Source organism: Pelophylax lessonae, assembly GCF_965119305.1.
Source record: "Pelophylax lessonae genome assembly, chromosome: 5".
Lineage (NCBI taxonomy): Eukaryota > Metazoa > Chordata > Amphibia > Anura > Ranidae > Pelophylax > Pelophylax lessonae.
Window position 1 is genome coordinate 219924865 of NC_138772.1, and position 18928 is coordinate 219943792.

Below are 18928 nucleotides of genomic sequence, written 5' to 3' on the forward strand. Positions count from 1 at the left end.
ACGCCTATCTTCACATTCCCATTTTCGCAGGACATCAGCGTTTTCTACGCTTTTCCGTAGAGGAGAACCACTATCAGTTTGTGGCGTTACCTTTCGGTCTCGCCACGGCTCCGCGGGTCTTCACAAAGGTGTTGGCCCCAATGTTGGCACTTCTGCGCCAAAGAGGTATATCGATTCTAGGTTACCTAGACGATCTTCTGCTTCATGCAGAGTCTCCTCAGACCTTGCTACAAAACATAGAAATTACTATGATTTCTTTACAGGAATTCGGGTGGCTGGTGAACCAGCAAAAGTCATTTCTGGTTCCCACCCAGAGGCTCGAATATCTGGGTCTAATTCTAGACACAGTCAGGACAAGAGTTTTCCTTCCGGTAGGGAAACTCCGAAAGATTCAATCAGCAGTCCAGTTGTTACTGTCCAACAGCTGGTCTTCCCTTTGGACTTGCATGAGGGTTCTGGGGTTGATGGTGGCTTCATTCGAAGCAGTCCCATTTGCCCAGTCCCATACCCGAATTCTTCAGCAAGAGATTCTTCTCAGATGGAATCGGAATCCGGAATCCCTGGACAATCAGATACGATTGAGCAAACAGATCAGAGAGTCTCTGGTTTGGTGGCTTCGGTCTCCAATGCTCAGCCAGGGAAAGTCATTTCTGCCAATATATTGGACGATAGTGACCACGGATGCCAGTCTATCCGGATGGGGAGGAATTCTTGGTCAGTTATCTGTCCAGGGACTTTGGTCCCCGGAAGAATCCAGGTTACCGATAAATGTATTGGAACTGAGAGCGATCAGACTTTGTCTGATTCACTGGACCGAGCAGCTCCAGGGCAGCCTGGTTCGGATCCAGTCGGACAATGCCACGGCCGTGGCTTATGTCAATCACCAGGGGGGCACCAAGAGTGTCCGAGCGGCCAAAGAAGTGGCTTGCATTCTTCGCTGGGCGGAACGATTTGTTCCAGCAATCTCTGCGGTGTTCATTCCGGGGGTGGAGAATTGGCAGGCAGATTATCTCAGCCGTCAGACCCTGGATCAGGGGGAATGGTCCCTCCATCCAGACGTTTTCCACCAGTTGTGCCTACGGTGGGGCACCCCGGATGTGGATCTGTTGGCATCACGATTCAACAGGAAAGTTCAGAGATTCGTGGCTCGCTCCCGCGATCCTCTAGCAGAAACCGCAGACGCACTGATCGCCCCGTGGGGGCAATACCAGCTAATATATGCCTTCCCTCCTCTCGCGTTACTGCCAAGACTTCTTCGCAGGATAGAGGAGGAAGGAATCCCAGTAATCCTGGTAGCTCCGGACTGGCCTCGTCGAGCTTGGTACGCCGACATGGTCAGACTGGTGGCGGACGTCCCATGGAGACTTCCTCTCAGGGAGGATCTACTGTCTCAGGGACCGATCTTCCATCCTGCTTTACGATCGCTGGCTTTAACGGCCTGGCTATTGAGACCCAGGTGCTGAAGGACAAAGGTTTGTCCGCTTCAGTTATTCCTACTCTAGTTGAAGCAAGGAAAGCGACTTCCAGAAAGATTTATCATCGCACATGGAAGTCCTACATTGCATGGTGTGAACCTTTGGGGTTCCGTCCTCTGTCTTATTCGATTAGTCGAATATTGGCTTTTCTGCAACAAGGGGTTGAGCAGAAACTGGCCTTGAGTACTATCAAGGGTCAGGTCTCAGCATTAGCCATCTTCTTTCAGAAGCCTTTGGCTACTCATTCCTTGGTGCGGAGCTTCATCCAGGGGGTGCGACATCTGGCTCCGCCAGTGCACGCGCCGTTACCCCCCTGGGATCTTAATTTAGTGTTGTCGGTTCTTCAGAAACCTCCCTTTGAAGATATTAGGGAGATTCCTCTACCCACGTTGTCCCAGAAGGTGGCCTTCTTGGTGGCTATTACTTCTGCACGCAGGGTGTCAGAACTGGCCGCATTATCTTGTCGTTCACCATATCTGGTGGTTCATAGAGATAAGGTGGTTCTTCGTCCGAATCCATCCTTCCTACCAAAAGTGGTTTCAGAATTTCATCTGAATGAAGAAATTGTATTACCTTCCCTGTGTCCTAAGCCCAGTCATCCTCGGGAGTTTGCTTTACACTCCTTGGATGTGGTCCGGGCGATCAGGGTATACTTGAAAACGACAGACTCGTTTCGCAAGACGGATTCACTTTTTGTGATCCCAGATGGACCCAAAAAGGGGTTGCCTGCATCTGCCGCGACCATTTCCAGATGGATCAGACAGACGGTAGTGCAGGCTTATTCTATTAAGGGTCGGGAGCCCCCGTTCCCTGTTAAGGCGCACTCCACTCGGGCACTTAGTGCGTCATGGGCCTTTCGCCATCAGGCGTCAGTGGTCCAGGTGTGCAAGGCGGCTACCTGGTCGTCGGTGCATACCTTTTCTAAACATTATAAAGTTGATGTAATGGCATCGTCTGATGCCTCGTTTGGCCGCAAGGTTTTGCAGGCCGCAATTTGAGGAGACCAGTGGTCTACCTCAAGGGTTTTTTCCGTTGGAAAATTTTTCTTTAGTCTCATTCTTTGTTTATAATGAGCCTTTAAAACTTCTAGTTTGGCACCGGTTGGGCCTTCTAGATTGGATTTGATTTTGTCAATCCCACCCCTCATTTGTGGCACTGCTTCTGGATGTCCCAGCTCTTGAGAATCAAGAAGACTACGTCTGTCAATGAGCGATAGAGAAAAATAGATTTTTGTAAGAACTTACCGTAAAATCCTTTTCTCTTAAGCTCATTGACAGACGTAGTACCCGCCCCTCTATCATTGAGTTGGGTTGGGTTAAATTCTCTGTACTGCTTTAAACAGAACTGATTCCCTGTAGCAGAGAGAGGGAGGATATACCCTCAGGGACTGCCCCTAAGGTGGAGCCAGAACGTTTTGTCTTTCTGCCTAGTCCTACTCCTGCGGAGACAACATAACCCAGCTCTTGAGAATCAAGAAGACTACGTCTGTCAATGAGCTTAAGAGAAAAGGATTTTACGGTAAGTTCTTACAAAAATCCATTTTTTCTGTCTAGTTAGGAGTAAGGACCTAGATACCTTGCTGGGATCTTAGGTCCTGGCAAGATTTTTTTCTTAAAGGATTTTTTAGACAGCTTTTTTTCTCCAGTGTTCCTGTGAGATCTTCAAGCAAGAAAGCTGAACTGGGCGACGGGCTGGATGTTGAGATCCGGTGGTCACCCCAGTTCAGCCTACGAGCGCGTGCAGGCCATAGCTCCGCGCTGGGTCGGCCGCGACAAAGTCCCATTAAAGGACTGACCCCGCGAGTTAAACGTCTCGCTGAAACGCCAAAGACCATGAGTCACGGCGTCCATATCGGTCGACAGCCCTCCCGCCCCGGTGGAGAGGGGTACTGTCAGGAGTTGGTGCCCGCCTGGTTCCGGTATGGTGAGTAGTATGTTCCCCCTTTTCCCCTGACGGGTCTTGTGGTGAACGCGGGCCCCTCTCTGTATGGTAAGATAGAGTCCCTCTCTATCCTATAAATGACACAGATCCTCCTACTTTGAGTGTGATTTTATGTGCAAAAAGCCAGGAGGCTTGGTTTGGGAGCTAACAGTCTAATTGTATACATGTTAAAAAGATTATAATCTGTGGCATTCTGGGAATCTTACGGTGATAAGAATAAGCTACCTACCAGTCAGAAGCCACGGACATGTAGACTGCCTTCCTAATCAGATCTCCAGCTATTAGCAGGCCTCCCGAATGGCCATGCGGTCCGCCAGGGCCGGTACCGCCAACCACGCCAAATCCCCATGCAGAGAGAGTGTTGTGTGCCCTGCAGCACACCGCTATTCAGTACAGGCCGCCGCCATTTTTTTTGCTGGATCGCACGAGCCGCCATTTTGGCGTAGCCTCGTGTCTCCAGCATGGGGGCGGCCATGTTTGAGGTGATCCAAACACCTCGTGGAGCTAGGGGAGGCGCCGGAAGGCGTGCAGAGGGGCGGAGCCGCCTCCTTTCTTCCTGGGCAGCCAGCCAAAAGACTTCCTGTTTGTCAAGACAGCGCTGTAACCTGTTGCAGTTAAACTCTGAGCATCAAGTGGTGAGCCTGGGGGTCTATCTCTCTCTCTCTCTCTCGATCGATAGGGATCCCTAGCAGGTAACACTAAGGGGCTTTTTTGTGGCGCTGGGGGTCTGAAAAAAAAAAAAAAAAAAAAGTTTTTTATTTTTGAATTATATTATCCAGGAAGTGACTGGAATTATCATGGACCCTGCCACACATATTCCCCCACCTGTTTCCCTCGAGGGGGCCACGGGACCCGCCGGTGCACAGAGTGTAGAGTAATTTACAGCAATTTTGGAATCTATGGTGGCTCGGGTGGAGGCGGCCTGTCAGGGACGGGGGTCAAGGAAGCGACCCCCGCCTACCCCTATACTATCTGACACCTCTGACTCTGATTCAGAGATGGTCACTGCAGTTGCAGGTTCCTCTGCAAAGACTGTTATCCCAGGTAAAGCCCCCTCAGACAGTGAGGAGGACGCTTCTTCTCCTGCTATAATTCAGGAAGAAGCATTGGTGGACGCACTAGTTGTGGCAGTGCAGGAAACCTTAAAACTTGAGGCTTTACCGGCAGAGGCAACTGAAACAGAGATTCCTTTTGGTACTAATAAGCCCATCAAAACGGTGAAGGTTTTTCCTGTACCCAAATGTTTCGGTAATAAGATTAAAGGAGAATGGGAGCATTCTAAATGTACCTTTACTATTTCCAAGCGTATTGCTAGACGCTATCCGTTTGAGGAATCCATCATTAAGAAATGGACGGTACCACCAGTGGTGGATCCACCTATTTCCAGGCTGAATAAAGCCACGGTTATCCCAGTGGAGGACACTTCGTCCTTTAAGGATCCGGTGGATCGAAAGATGGAAGCAGAGTCCCGCACCATCTTCTCTCTGATTGGGTCAGCATTTAGACCAGTAATTGTTATTGGTCTAGTTTCCCAGACACTTACGGAATGGGCGAAAATGGTACGCCAAGACCTTAGGGGAAAAGATATTCCCCAGGAGACATCTGATTTGATGGAACAGATTATACAAGGGCTACAGTTTATCTGTGACGCAGCCTTGGACACTACTCCCTTATTAGGGCATGCATCTATGTCAGCGGTGATCCTCAGACGTGTGCTGTGGTTAAAATGCTGGTCAGCTGACCTAGGTTCCAAAAAGACCTTGACAAATCTCCCTTTTCAGGGGAATCGTCAATTTGGGGCCAACCTAGATGAAATCATCAAGGATGCCACTGGGGGCAAGAGCACTTTTTTGCCACAGGCTGCTAAAGCTAAGGGACCTCGCAACAAGCGAGGACCTTTCTTTACCGCCCATAAAGGGCGCCCGGCTGGTACTAGCGGGAAAGGCAAGACTCCTCCAGGAGGGTTCAAGAAGGGCTGGTCGGACAAGCAGAGGACCAACCCAGCCAAACCCGAAGCAAAGGAGTACACAGCCTGAAGGTGCGCCCCCACCCGGTTTCAGGGTGGGGGGACGTTTTCACCGGTATTCAGGACATTAGATCGAGCATCAACCACTACTACCGGTGCGATTCTTCCCTTCCAACATTTAAGTACTACAGGAAGCGGTAGTTACCGTTCCCTGAATAGATCTTTTCCTTTACCTTTTCCTAAGATTAGTCCCTATACCTCACAGGAATCGGATCTGGTTGACCAGATAGGCCAAGTAGCCTCTAGTCGGGTGACTTCGGTCCCTGAGGTTCAACCAGAAAAGATCACCCTTCCTGATAACAATCAGGTATCTGATAAATGTGTGGGAACAGAAAACGACCAGACTTTCTCGGATGGTCGGGGCCAGATACCTCTAGGGACGCCTGGTTCAGATTCTATCAGCGCCAGTGGTCCTAGAAATTCTAGGCTGGCCTCCTCAAGCCGGCCTGGCCGACTTGGACATGCTAGTCGCAGACGTTCCGTGGGAACTTCGTCTCAGGGAGTGTCTGTGGTCTCAAGGACCAATTTACCATCATGCTTTACAGTCGCTGGGTTTAATGGCCTGGCCATTGAGACCCAAGTACTGAAGGACAGAGGTTTGTCTACTTCAGTCATTCCTACCCTTATTAAAGCAAGGAAAGCGACTTCCAGCAAGGTCTATTATCACACATGGAAGACTTCTATTGCGTGGTGCGAATCTTTAGGATTTCCTCCACGTACCTATTCGGTGACTCGAATATTGGCCTTTTTGCAACAAGGGGTTGAGCAGAAGCTAGCCTTGAGCACCATCAAGGGTCAAGTTTCAGCATTAGCAATCTTCTTTCAGAAACCTTTAGCTACCAAGTCCTTGGTGCGGAATTTCATCCAGGGGGTGCGGCACCTGGCTCCTCCAGTCCGCGCGCCCTTACCGCCCTGGGATCTTAATTTGGTTTTGTCGGTTCTACAGAAACCTCCCTTTGAAAACATCAGGGAGATTCCCTTGCTTACTTTATCCCAGAAGGTGGCCTTCTTGGTGGCTATTACTTCTGCTCGCAGGGTGTCAGAACTGGCTGCATTATCAGGCCAGTCCCCATACCTAGTGATTCATAGGGATAAGGTAGTACTTCATCCTAAGCCATCTTTTCTTCCTAAGGTGGTTTCAGATTTTCATCTGAATGAAGATATTGTACTACCTTCCTTGTGTTCTCAGCCCAAGCATCATCGGGAACATGCGTTGCATTCCTTAGATGTGGTTCGGGCAATCAGGGTATACCTGAAAGCTACGGAATCATTCCGTAAGACGGATTCACTTTTTGTGATCACGGATGGCCCCAGAAAGGGTTTGCCTGCATCTGCCGCGACCATTGCCAAATGGATTAGACAAACGGTGGTACAGGCTTATTCTATTAAGGGTCGGAGTCCTCCGTTCCCTGTTAGGGCGCACTCCACTCGAGCGCTCAGTACTTCCTGGGCCTTTCGCCATCAGGCGTCAGTGGTCCAGGTATGTAAGGCGGCCACCTGGTCGTCGGTACATACCTTTACAAAATTCTATAAAATTGATGTGACGGCATCGGCGGATGCCTCATTTGGCCGCAAGGTTTTGCAGGCCGCAATTTGAGGAGACCGGTGGTCTACCTCGAGGGTTTTTTTCTGTTTGAAAAAAAAAAAAAAAAAAAAATTTCTCTTTTTGTTGAGTCTCATCATTAAGGATGAGCATTGTAAACTTCTAGTTGGCACCAGTTGGGCCTTCTAGATTGGGATTTGATTTCCATTTTCCCACCCCTCATTTGTGATACTGCTCTGGGACGTCCCGAAGGTGGTGTATCACCGAGGACTACGTCTGTCAATGAGCGCTAGAGAAAAATGGATTTTGTAAAATCTTACCGTAAAATCCTTTTCTCTTAGCTCATTGACAGACGTAGTCCCCGCCCCTCTGTTTTTGAGTTGGGTTGGGTTAAAATCTCTAAAGACTGCTTTTTCACATAACTGATTTGCTGAGGTAGAGAGAGAGAGGATATACCCTCTGGGACTGCCCCTAGGGTGTGGCCAGAGCTTTTTAATTTCCTGTCTAGTCCTGCTCCTGTGGAGGCAACATAACCCGAAGGTGGTGTATCACCGAGGACTACGTCTGTCAATGAGCTAAGAGAAAAGGATTTTACGGTAAGATTTTACAAAAATCCATTTTTTATTTATCTCTACTCACTTTGCTAGTGTTAAGGGGGATACTCCTGGTGATCTACAAGCAATGCCGGCTGGGGTTTCTCACTGGATAATCTAGATCCCTAAGGTCTCCCCAGCCTGGCCTACGAGGCTCAGCAGGTTCTAGTCCCACACTAGGCCTTGCCATGACTTAGCCTCTTTTTGGTGGGGACGAGCCTGCGAATAGCTGTCTCGCTGGGACGTGATGACCTGGAACACCCTTAGTCACAGCGTATCCCTCTGCTGGCAGCACCCCCACTCCGGGTGGGAGGTGGTTCTGCCCGGAGCGAAGCTCACCTGATCCATGGTATGGTGAGTAAATATTGCCCCTCGGTGGCCTTGGGGTGTTGTGGGTCCTCCCCTGGGGACAATAGGACTTGGACTTTCTAAACGATTCCTATGGTTACCCAGCCTGGTGCCCTGTCCCCCTTTCCCGCCTCTTTGGGGGTGCTGTGGCTTGGGGTCCCTGGTGTCCGGGGAGGGGGTGGCAATGGCACCTTTTTTCCTGCTGGGTCTGGTGGTAGATCCTTGAGGCCTTCACATTGGGGGTCCCTGACCGCATGGCACGCTGTTGGCACCACCATCTTTAATGTGGGCAATGTAAAATATTTTCCTATTGACTTGTATGGGGCAGCCATTTTCCCTGTGCTTGCTATTGAATTGCATTGGCAGCCATTTTTGTGTAGCTCTATGGAGCTACACAGGCTGCCACTCCCTCTTCCTCTGATTCAGGAGGTTTCCTCTGAAGGTGGTACAGTACTGGGGTCTTTGTTGGCATATCCCTGCACACTCTACTGTTGGTGTATATTTAAGGGGGACTCCGCAGACCGCGGCAATCGGTGGTGGGAACCGCAATCGGCATTTTTAAAGTGACAGTACTTAATTTTTCGGTTTCATTGAATATGGAGTCCCAGGCAGTAAATTCACCCTCAGACCCACTTTGTGCGACGCCCAGACCGTCCAGATCGCAGTCACTGGCCGCAATTTCAGCAGCCTTGAAAAGCCTGGTGACCAAGGTCGATTTTGTTATGAAAAAGGTTACTAGTTGAAAACGGACGCTGCCTTCTCCATCATTGGTGGGGTCCTCTGATTCAGAGGCTGATATGGTTGCCACAGACTCCTTCCCCCCCCCCCTCCCACCTGAAGGGTCGCTGTCCTCAGTCAGATGGTGAACAGGACCTGTCTTCAGCTGCAGCATGGGAACGCACTTTGGTGGAAGCCCTGATTTTCAGTAAGGGAAACTTTAAAAATGGTAGATGAGCCCACGCCGACAGGGACACAGGTGTCTTTTGGCTTCTGCAAGACCCAAAAATCAAGCAAGGCTTTTTCTTGTCCTGAGAATTTTCATATTATTAATGACCAAGGGCGGCGCATCAAGCATGTGCTAGTAGGGCCTAAGCGCTTTAAACGCTGTTATCCCTTTGAGGTGGTTTCCAACCTTTGGTCGGCACCGCCCCAAGGTGGATCATCCAGTTTCCAGGTTGAACAAATCTTCTATAGTGTCTATGGAAGATTCCCCGGCTTTTACGGATCCGTTGGGCAGGCGGGTAGAATCCCTTTGCTGCCATCTTCATGTGTTGGTGGGTTCTATTCTCAAACCAGTTTTTGTGTCTGTTTTAGTATCAGATGGTTACGGAATGAGTGAAGGTTCTGAAGGGGAACTTGGTTCCCCCGGAGCTGATGGAACTTATGGACCAGATAGCCCAGGCCCTGGTGTTTCTGTGTGATGAGTTCTTTGATGCGGCTCCCCTGGTGGCCAGAATGTCGGCTGTGGGGATTGCATTAAGACGCATGGTTTGCCTAAAGAGCTGGTCGGCTGATCAGGTTTCCAAGAAAGCTCTGACAGATCTTCCTTTTCTGGGAGAGTGATTATTTGGCGACTCACTGAATGAGTTGATCAAGGGTCTTGACTGCTGGGAATAGTATTTTTTTTTCCTCAATCCTCCGAAGGTAAAGCGCCCCGTACTAAGCAGGGGCCTTCCTTGACCGCTCATAGACGTTTTTTTCTTGACTCCGAGGCCCAAGAAAAAGGTAAGCCATTCAGAGCTTCTGCAGGGACTAAAAAGCACTGGGGCAAGCCTAAGACCAGTCAGCCCAGTTCTAGAGACAAGTCCTTTTCAGCATGAAGGGGTGCCCTCACCCGCTTCTGGGGTGGGGGGACGTCTGCGCTTCTTTCAGGAACCCTGGACAAATGGGTTCACAAACTGATAAGTTCCAGATACAAGATTTCAGTCCCGGCCGGTGGACAGTTTTTTTCAGTCAAATCTTTACCTGTCTCCGGATTGTTTAAAAGATCTCCGGGAGGCTGTGCAGGATCTCCTTGCTCAAGGAGTGATTGTGCCGGTTCCTCCGCAGGAACGCTTTCAAGGTTTCTATTCAAACCTGTTCACGGTACCCAGAAAGGAGGGCAAGGTGCGTCCAATCCTGGATCTCAAAGCTCTGAGCCACTTTGTGCGGGTTCAGAAGTTTAGAATGGAGTCCATTCGGTCGGTGGTGCCTTCCTTGAATCTGGGATTTTCTAGTCTCCATCGATTTTAAGATGCTTATTTGCATGTCCCCATCCTCGAGGGACATCAGCGATTCCTCTGCTTTGCGGTGGCAGAGGGGCACTTTCAATTTGTTACCCTTTGGACTCGCCTCCGCTCTGAGTTGTCGCAAAGGTCCTGGCCCCGGTGCTGGCCTTGTTACATTAGATTTTTTGAGTTTTGGGATTTTTTGGGAATTGCGATTTTGGGTTATCTGGACGAACTCCTGTTGCGAGCAGACTCTCATTCTGATCTGGACAACATCTCACTTACGGTTCAGACCCTTCAGGAATTCAGGTGGACGATCAATTTAAAAAAATCTGCTCTGACGCCATCTGTACGGGTCACTTATCTGGGGCAGACTCTCGACTCTGCTCTGGTGAGGGCTTTTCTTCCGTTGGGAAAACCTTCAGAAGTTGCAATGGGCGATCAGGTTGCTGATGGAAACTGATCAGTCTTCCCTACGGACTTGCATGAGGGCCCTGCGTCTGATGGTATCGACCTTCGAGGCTGTCCCGTTTGCTCAGTCTCACTTGAGGCCTCTGCAAAAATATTCTTGCAAAATGGAGTAAGAACCCTCGGTCGTTGGACAAGAAGATCCGTTTGAGCCATTGCACGAGATCGGCGCTCTCCTGGAGGATCCAGTCACCAGCTTTGTGTCAGGGCAAGTCCTTCCTGCGGCTGTTCTGGACAGTGGTCACCACGGACGCCAGCCTGTTGGGCTGGGGGGGAGAGCTGGGGAAGCTCTGTGCCCAGGGGACTAGGTGGACCATATTGCTGATCAATATTCTGGAGCTCAGAGCAATCAAGCTTTGCCTGTTCCACTGGATGAGTCGGCTACGCGGGTCTCCGGTTCGGATACAGTCGGACAATGCCACGGCTGTGGCTTACCTCAATCGTCAAGGGGCACCAAGAATGCCCTGGCAGCCACAGAGGTGGCCGAGATTCTGGTTTGGGTGGAAGCCAATATTCCGGCTCTTTCTGCAGTCCACATTCCGCCGGTGGAGAATTGGCAAGCAGATTACCTGAGTCGTCAGGTGTTGGATCACGGGGAATGGTCCCTTCATCCGGAGGTATTTCATCTCCTGTGTGTCTGGCGGAGAACTCCAGAGGTGGATCTGTTTGCATTTCGCCTCAACAGAAAAGTCCAGCGGTTTGTGGCCAGGTCTCGGGATCCTCTGGCCAACACCACAGACGCTTTTGTGGCTCCTTGGAGTCCGTATCGGCTGATTTATGCATTCCCTCCGCTCGTACTTCTTCTGCCGAGGTTTCTTCGCAGGGTGGCAGTGGAAGGAATTCTGGTCGTTCTGGTAGCACCAGACTGACCAAGGCGGGCGGTCTTGATACACCGACCTGGTAAAAATGGTCGTAGATTCTCCATGGAGACTTCCTCTGAGGGAGGATCTGCTGTCTCAGGGACCGATTTTCCATCCTGCTTTATGGTTGCTGGCTTTAACAGCTTGGCTTTTGAAAGCAAGGTGTTGAGGGATAGAGGCCTTTTCTGATTCTGTGATTCCTACACTTTTGAAGGCCAGGAAATTGACGCCCAGGAAGATCTATCATCGTACGTGGAAATCGTACATTTCATTATGTGTGAATCGCTGCAGCTGCACCCTCGCTTGTTTTCCATAGCTAGGGTTTTGGCCTTTTTACAAAGAGGGGTTGAGCAGCATTTGGCTTTGTGCACTATCAAGGGCCAAGTGTCAGTCTTGGCTATTTACTTCCAACGTCCGTTGGCTACTTATAGCTTTTTTCGCACCTTTATTTAGGGGGTGCGTCACCTGGCTCCTCCAAGGAGATCCCTGTTGCCTCCATGGGAATCTTAATCGAATTCTGTCTGTTCTTCAAAAGCATCCCTTTGAGAATTTTAGGGAGATTTCTCTGCTTTCTTTGTCACAGGTTGCCTTTCCGGTGGCTATTACTTCTGCTCGCAGAGTGTCTGAGTTGGCAGGGCTGTCCTGTTCGCCTTAGTTGGTGGTCCACAGAGATAAAGTGGTTCTCCGACCTAATCCATCTTTCCTCCCTAAGGTGGTATCGGATTTTCATCTCAATGAAGATATTGTGTTGCCTTACATTCTCTGGATGTGGTTCAGGCGATGGGGATTTATCGGACGGTAACTGAGTCTTTTAGGCGATCAGACTCTGTGCTTCCTAAAGGAACTTGAAAAGGTTTGGCTACGTCATATCTAGATGGATCAGGCAGACGGTTGTTCAGGCTTATTCACTCAAGGGTCAGGTTCCTCCTTTCCCTGTAAAGGCTCTTTCTACTAGAGCGCCAAGTGCCTCTTGGGCTTTTCACCATCAGGCCTCAGTAGTGCAAGTTTGTAAAGCAGTCGACTTGGTCTTCTGTGCACACCTTTACAAAATTATACAAGGTTGATTTGTTGGCATCTTCGGATGCTTCCTTTTGGCTGCACAGTTTTGCAGGCTGCTGTTTCATAAGAGAATTGTTTTTCTCTTTTGGCGTTTCTTCTCCTGGGTGAGCTCCTGTTCTTCTTGGTTGAGCTTTGTTACCCAAGTCAAGTTTAGCCTTTGGAGTTTACATTACTATATGGTTGCGTTCTTCCCACCCCTCATGCCTACACTGTTTTGGGACTTCTCAATGGATAAGAAGTATGGAAGCTGCATCTGTCAATGGACGATAGAGAAAACTGGATTTTTGTAAGAACTTACCATAAAATCCGTTTCTCTAAAGTCCATTGACAGAAGCAGCATCCGCCCCTCTGTTATGGGGATGATTTTTGTATCATCTTTACTGCTTACAATGAAACTGGTTTGCTGGAGCAGAGGGTGTGGGGCATAGCCCCATGGGCATGGAGAATTACTTTTTTCCTGCCTTGAACTACTCCTGCAGGAGGCAGCAAATCCCAATGGATAAGAAGTATGGAAGCTGTGTCTGTCAATAGACTTTAGCAAAACGGATTTTACGGTAAGATCTTACAAAAATCCCTTTTTTCAGGCTTGTAACGTGTTTATGTATGTGCTAGCGGAAGGGAAACTAAGAACTAGGATTTTCCTTTTCATAGTTTCAAAGTCTTAAGGTTGAATAACGATACAAGTCCATGCAGTTCTTGAATGTCGACCAGTTTCCATATCCCTGTAATCGTGTTTGCAGAGAAACACTAATTTTTTATATTATCTATGCTCTTCGCTGATTCCACTAATTGTGGAAGGTAGTGTCACATCTTTACCGCTCGAACAGTACTAAATCCCTCATGCAGTTTAAGAATAAACTGCTCCTATTCAACTTTCAATGGGACTGCATTTATTTAAAAGAAATGAAACATACAATACATAACACAGGCATAGTATTCATAGACCCTGTGTTATAGGCTGGTATCTTCGAGTGATTAAATACTGGCAAATCTTTTGAGGAAATACACCCTGGGCATTACCCCCTATAACCCTATCCCACTCCATAAAATCTTAAAACCGTTTTTTCCCATCACTATAGTCGTCATTGAAAGATTTGTATTATGTGGTCATAGCTCTTAATGCTTCTTGTAGGAGAATATTTTTGTGTATGCTTGCACGCATTTTGCTACGTACAGCTCTATGGTATGGATTATTGTAACACATTATTTAATCCTTTTCTTTCAGAATTTCTTTCCAGAACAGATGGTTGCTTGGTGTCAGCAATCAAATGGTAGCATTCCCCAATCTGATTTATTGCAGGTAATTGATGCATGTTGGGTGTAAAAGTGATATTGAACCTAAAAGAAAATGTTTTATTATATTGCAGTTTACCAATTATTGGATGCAATGGCTGGATTTATTTTCTTTTTAGGCTTTTTTTTTTTTCACCAGGTGATCTGTGATTTTTCAACAGACTCAAAGCTGTTCTGAAGATGTAGCAGAGGATTGAAACAAACTAACACTGACTGCTTTTATTTAAGTAAAACCTTCATCCAAATAGGAAATAAAAGGTTTATCTAAATCTTCTAGTGTATCCAACATTTCCCCCAGATTAACAATACTGCTGTCCAAAGGTGCTCGTGTCAGTGCTCATCAGTGCTGCATATCAGTCCCCGTCAGTGTGGCAAACTAGTGCCGTCCTGTCGGTGCCCATCAGTGCACATCAGTGAAGAAGAGATTACTTTTTTACAAAATTTTCTGACCGCAACAAACTGTTTCAAAATTTTCATTGGCAAAAAAATAAACAGCGGTGAATAAATACCACTAAAGGAAAGCTCTGTGTGTGAAAGTGTTATTCAAAGTGTGACCGCACTGAAAGCTAAAAATTGGCCTGGGCAGGATGGGGGGGGGGGGGGTTGAAAGTACCCTGTATTAAAGCGATAGAAAACCTCACTAAAGAACCATCACATAGGGGAATTTGTCTTGTATGATGAACAAGAAAAAAAATTGTAAAATCTTGGTTACACCCAAGCTTCTAAAATCTCCCCCAAAAAATTAAGGCCCCCTACATACATGCACGTGTTAGGGACGCCTACGAAAGTGGAAACCTAGTATATGTCACTGCGAGGGAGAGCAAGAATTTGAGCACCTGCATAACTCTAGGGGCTTTAAAGCATTGCCTATGGAGAGTATATTGTATAGTGATGCCCTGGAATTTTGCCGCCAAGATAGGGTTTTTTTTATGTCCTCTGACAGATGCAGCCACTTCATAGTTTCCTCACAAATAGGTAATGCGCCCTCTACAGGAGTAGGCTAGGCAGTGAAACTTCATAGGAAAACTTTTCACTAGACACACCTTAAGGGGCTGTCCCTTAAGACATTACCCCAGACACATCGTGCTTACTAATCAGTTTCTTGCTGCCTAGCTTTGGAGTAGGACCTAGGTTCCCTGCTGGGACTCTGGTCTAAGTTTTTTTCTTTTCTTTTAAATGTTTGTTTTATTTTTTCTTTGCTCACTATCGCTAGCTAGTGTGGGAAAATTGGAGGTAAATGACGCTGTCAGACGTATAAATTAGGGAATATAAATATATCAATGGGTACACTGGTGACGTGAAATACAGTGGGTACGGAAAGTATTCAGACCCCCTTAAATTTTTCACTCTTTGTTATATTGCAGCCATTTGCTAAAATCATTTAAGTTCATTCTTCTTCCTCATGAATGTACACACAGCACCCCATACTGACAGGAAAAACACAGAATTGTTGACATTGTTGCAGATTTATTAAAAAAGAAAAACTGAAATATCACATGGTCCTAAGTATTCAGACCCTTTGCTGTGACACTCATATATTTAACTCAGGTGCTTTCCATTTCTTCTGATCATCCTTGAGATGGTTCTACACCTTCATTTGAGTCCAGCTGTGTTTGATTATACTGATTGGACTTGATTAGGAAAGCCACACACCTGTCTATATAAGACCTTCCAGATCACAATGCATGTCAGAGCAAATGAGAATCATGAGGTCAAAGGAACTGCCTGAAGAGCTCAGAGACAGAATTGTGGCAAGGCACAGATCTGGCCAAGGTTACAAAAAGATTTCTGCTGCACTTAAGGTTCCTAAGAGCACAGTGGCCTCCATAATCCTCAAATGGAAGACGTTTGGGACGACCAGAACCCTTCCTAGAGCTGGCCGTCCGGCCAAACTGAGCTATAGGGGGAGAAGAGCCTTGGTGAGAGAGGTAAAGAAGAATCCAAAGATCACTGTGGTTGAGCTCCAGAGATGCAGTCAGGAGATGGGAGAAAGTTGTAGAAAGTCAACCATCACTGCAGCCCTCCACCAGTCGGGGCTTTATGGCAGAGTGGCCCGACGGAAGCCTCTCCTCAGTGTAAGACACATGAAAGCCCGCATGGAGTTTGCTAAAAAACACATAAAGGACTCCAAGATGGTGAGAAATAAGATTCTCTGGTCTGATGAGACCAAAATAGAACTTTTTGGCCTTAATTCTAAGCGGTATGTGTGGAGAAAACAAGGCACTGCTCATCACCTGTCCAATACAGTCCCAACAGTGAAGCATGGTGGTGGCAGCATCATGCTGTGGGGGTGTTTTTCAGCTGCAGGGACAGGACGACTGGTTGCAATCAAGGGAAAGATGAATGCGGCCAAGTACAGGGATATCCTGGACAAAAACCTTCTCCAGAGTGCTCTGGATCTCAGACTGGGCCGAAGGTTTACCTTCCAACAAGACAATGACCCTAAGCACACAGCTAAAATAACGAAGGAGTGGCTTCACAACAACTCCGTGACTGTTCTTGAATGGCCCAGCCAGAGCCCTGACTTAAACCCAATTGAGCATCTCTGGAGAGACCTAAAAATGGCTGTCCACCAACGTTTACCATCCAACCTGACAGAACTGGAGAGGATCTGCAAGGAGGAATGGCAGAGGATCCCCAAATCCAGGTGTGAAAGACTTGTTGCATCTTTCCCAAAAAGACTCCTGGCTGTATTAGATCAAAAGGGGGCTTCTACTAAATACTGAGCAAAGGGTCTGAATACTTAGGACCATGTGATATTTCAGTTTTTCTTTTTAAATAAATCTGCAACAATGTCAACAATTCTGTGTTTTTCTGTCAGTATGGGGTGCTATGTGTACATTCATGAGGAAGAAGAATGAACTTAAATGATTTTAGCAAATGGCTGCAATATAACAAAGAGTGAAAAATTTAAGGGGGTCTGAATACTTTCCGTACCCACTGTAAATAAGTAAAAGTGTCAAATCATAAATTAGAACGTGATATAATGGATCATTATAAAGAGTAAAATGTATATGTAAAACTAAATTATTATATGTTTAAAAAGTTGATAAAGGTCTATCGTGAATAAATAATAAATATTAGTGCAAATATAAGTGATAAAAATGGATTCGGTATGTGACAATAAAAAATATATAAAAATCTGATCCAATTCTGAAACACCTTAATAAATCAATACATAAAGTGGTATATTGCATAAATTCAGTAGCTAAAATAAATAAATAAATATTAAACAATTAAGGTGCTAATAATCAAGTGCATCAGTGTGCTTGTAAGCCAAAAAATATAAGCAATATGTAAAAACGATCAAATCATAAACAGTGTCCCAGCAAATTGTATAAAGTGTCCATAGAAATAACCATAAAAGTAACCATAAAGATTCTGGTGCCACAAATAATCAAATTTAAATAAGTCCCAAGATGTAGAGGGAGAAGAAATTATCAGGAGAAGGTGGATTCCAATTGGTAGGTAATGACTCCTCATAAGTACTCTGAGGAGTCATTACCTACCAATTTTCCCTGGAGAAGAATACACTATAAGAGGTCGGGATTAAGTGGATTATTAACCAGCCTTCGGAGGGACCCTTGAGAGTCACCTCAAACGCTGTTTACCCCTGTGGGGGTACCATCATCTGGTGAGTGCGGGAGCAATAGGAGGGGAGCACTTATTCCTTTACTGAGCACCCCCACCATTTTTGGAACCTCTGGAATCCACCTTCTCCTGATAATTTCTTCTCCCTCTACATCTTGGGACTTATTTAAATTTGATTATTTGTAGCACCAGAATCTTTATGGTTACTTTTATGGTTATTTCTATGGACACTTTATACAATTTGCTGGGACACTGTTTATGATTTGATCATTTCACATATTGCTTATATTTTTTGGCTTACCAGCACACTGATGCACTTGATTATTAGCACCTTAATTGTTTAATATTTATTTATTTTAGCTACTGAATTTATGCAATATACCACTTTATGTATTGATTTATTAATGTGTTTCAGAATTGGATCAGATTTATATATTTTTTATTGTCACATACCGAATCCATTTTTATCACTTATATTTGCACTAATATTTATTATTTATTCACTATAGACCTTTATCAACTTTTTAAACATATAATAATTTAGTTTTACATATACATTTTACTCTTTATAATCCATTATATCAAGTTCTAATTTATGATTTGACACTTTTACTTATTTATTTCACGTCACCAGTGTACCCATTGATATATTTATATTCCCTAATTTATACGTCTGACAGCGCCATTTACCTCCAATTTTCCCACATTTACTAAAATATAGCTTGCTATATTTTTGAGGTAGGCTGCAGTCATTTTCTCAAATTCCTCCATCAGCGCGGAAACCTTTCCCCATTTATCGCTAGCTAGTGTCAGGGGGATCCTCCTGGTGAACAACAAGCGACAGCCGAGCTGGGGTTTCACACTGGATAATCTAGATCCTTATGGTCTCCTTATGGTCTCCCAGCCTGGCCAACGAGCGTGAGCAGGTTGTGGTCCGCCCAGGCCTCGCCACGACGTTGCCCCGACGGATGGGGACGAACCTGCGAAGAGCACTTTCGCCGGGATGCATCAACCTGGAACGCCCTGAGCTGCACCGTACCCCTCTTGGCTGACAGCACCCCCACTCAGGGTGGGAGGCGAGCTGTATCGGAGCGGAGCCCCACATTCCATGGTATGGTGAGTGATGCTTCGCCCCCTGTGTCCCTGGGACAGTCATCTGTGGGGGTGATGTGGGCCCACTCCTGAGGATGTCAGAGCTGCGGTCTCTGTGAGGTCCCCCTGGCCTGTCCTCCCTGCTCCTGCCGGGGATGCTATAGCGGCGTCCAACACATGGCGGGGGGTTATGTCGAGTACCTTGTCCTTGGGGGGTCCCCTGTGGTGGATTCCCGCAATGGCCTTGTTCCCTGGGCTTCTGTTCGCTGGCGCCGTTTTTGGCCACCATTTTAGGTGTGGGCAGCGTCAGTGTAAGGAAAGCAGCCATTGCCTTGCTGTGTGTTGGCGCCGTTTTCGGGCGCCATCTTGGATGTGGGCAGGCCGCGCTGTATGGGCAGCGGCCATTTTTTGCTTGTGCTTTCCCTATACTTT

The 18928-nt window shown here is 47.0% G+C and overlaps 1 protein-coding gene across 2 annotated transcripts in view; it reads left to right on the plus strand.

Moving 5' to 3' along the window:
• Positions 1–18928, plus strand: part of GRB10 (growth factor receptor bound protein 10) — a 515930-nt gene that overhangs the window by 361297 nt on the left and 135705 nt on the right. For both annotated transcript variants that reach the window (XM_082259307.1, XM_082259308.1), the window contains exon 7: positions 13746–13820. In XM_082259307.1, the coding sequence (XP_082115433.1) occupies positions 13746–13820 (75 nt within the window). The remainder of the gene's footprint in view (positions 1–13745; positions 13821–18928) is intronic.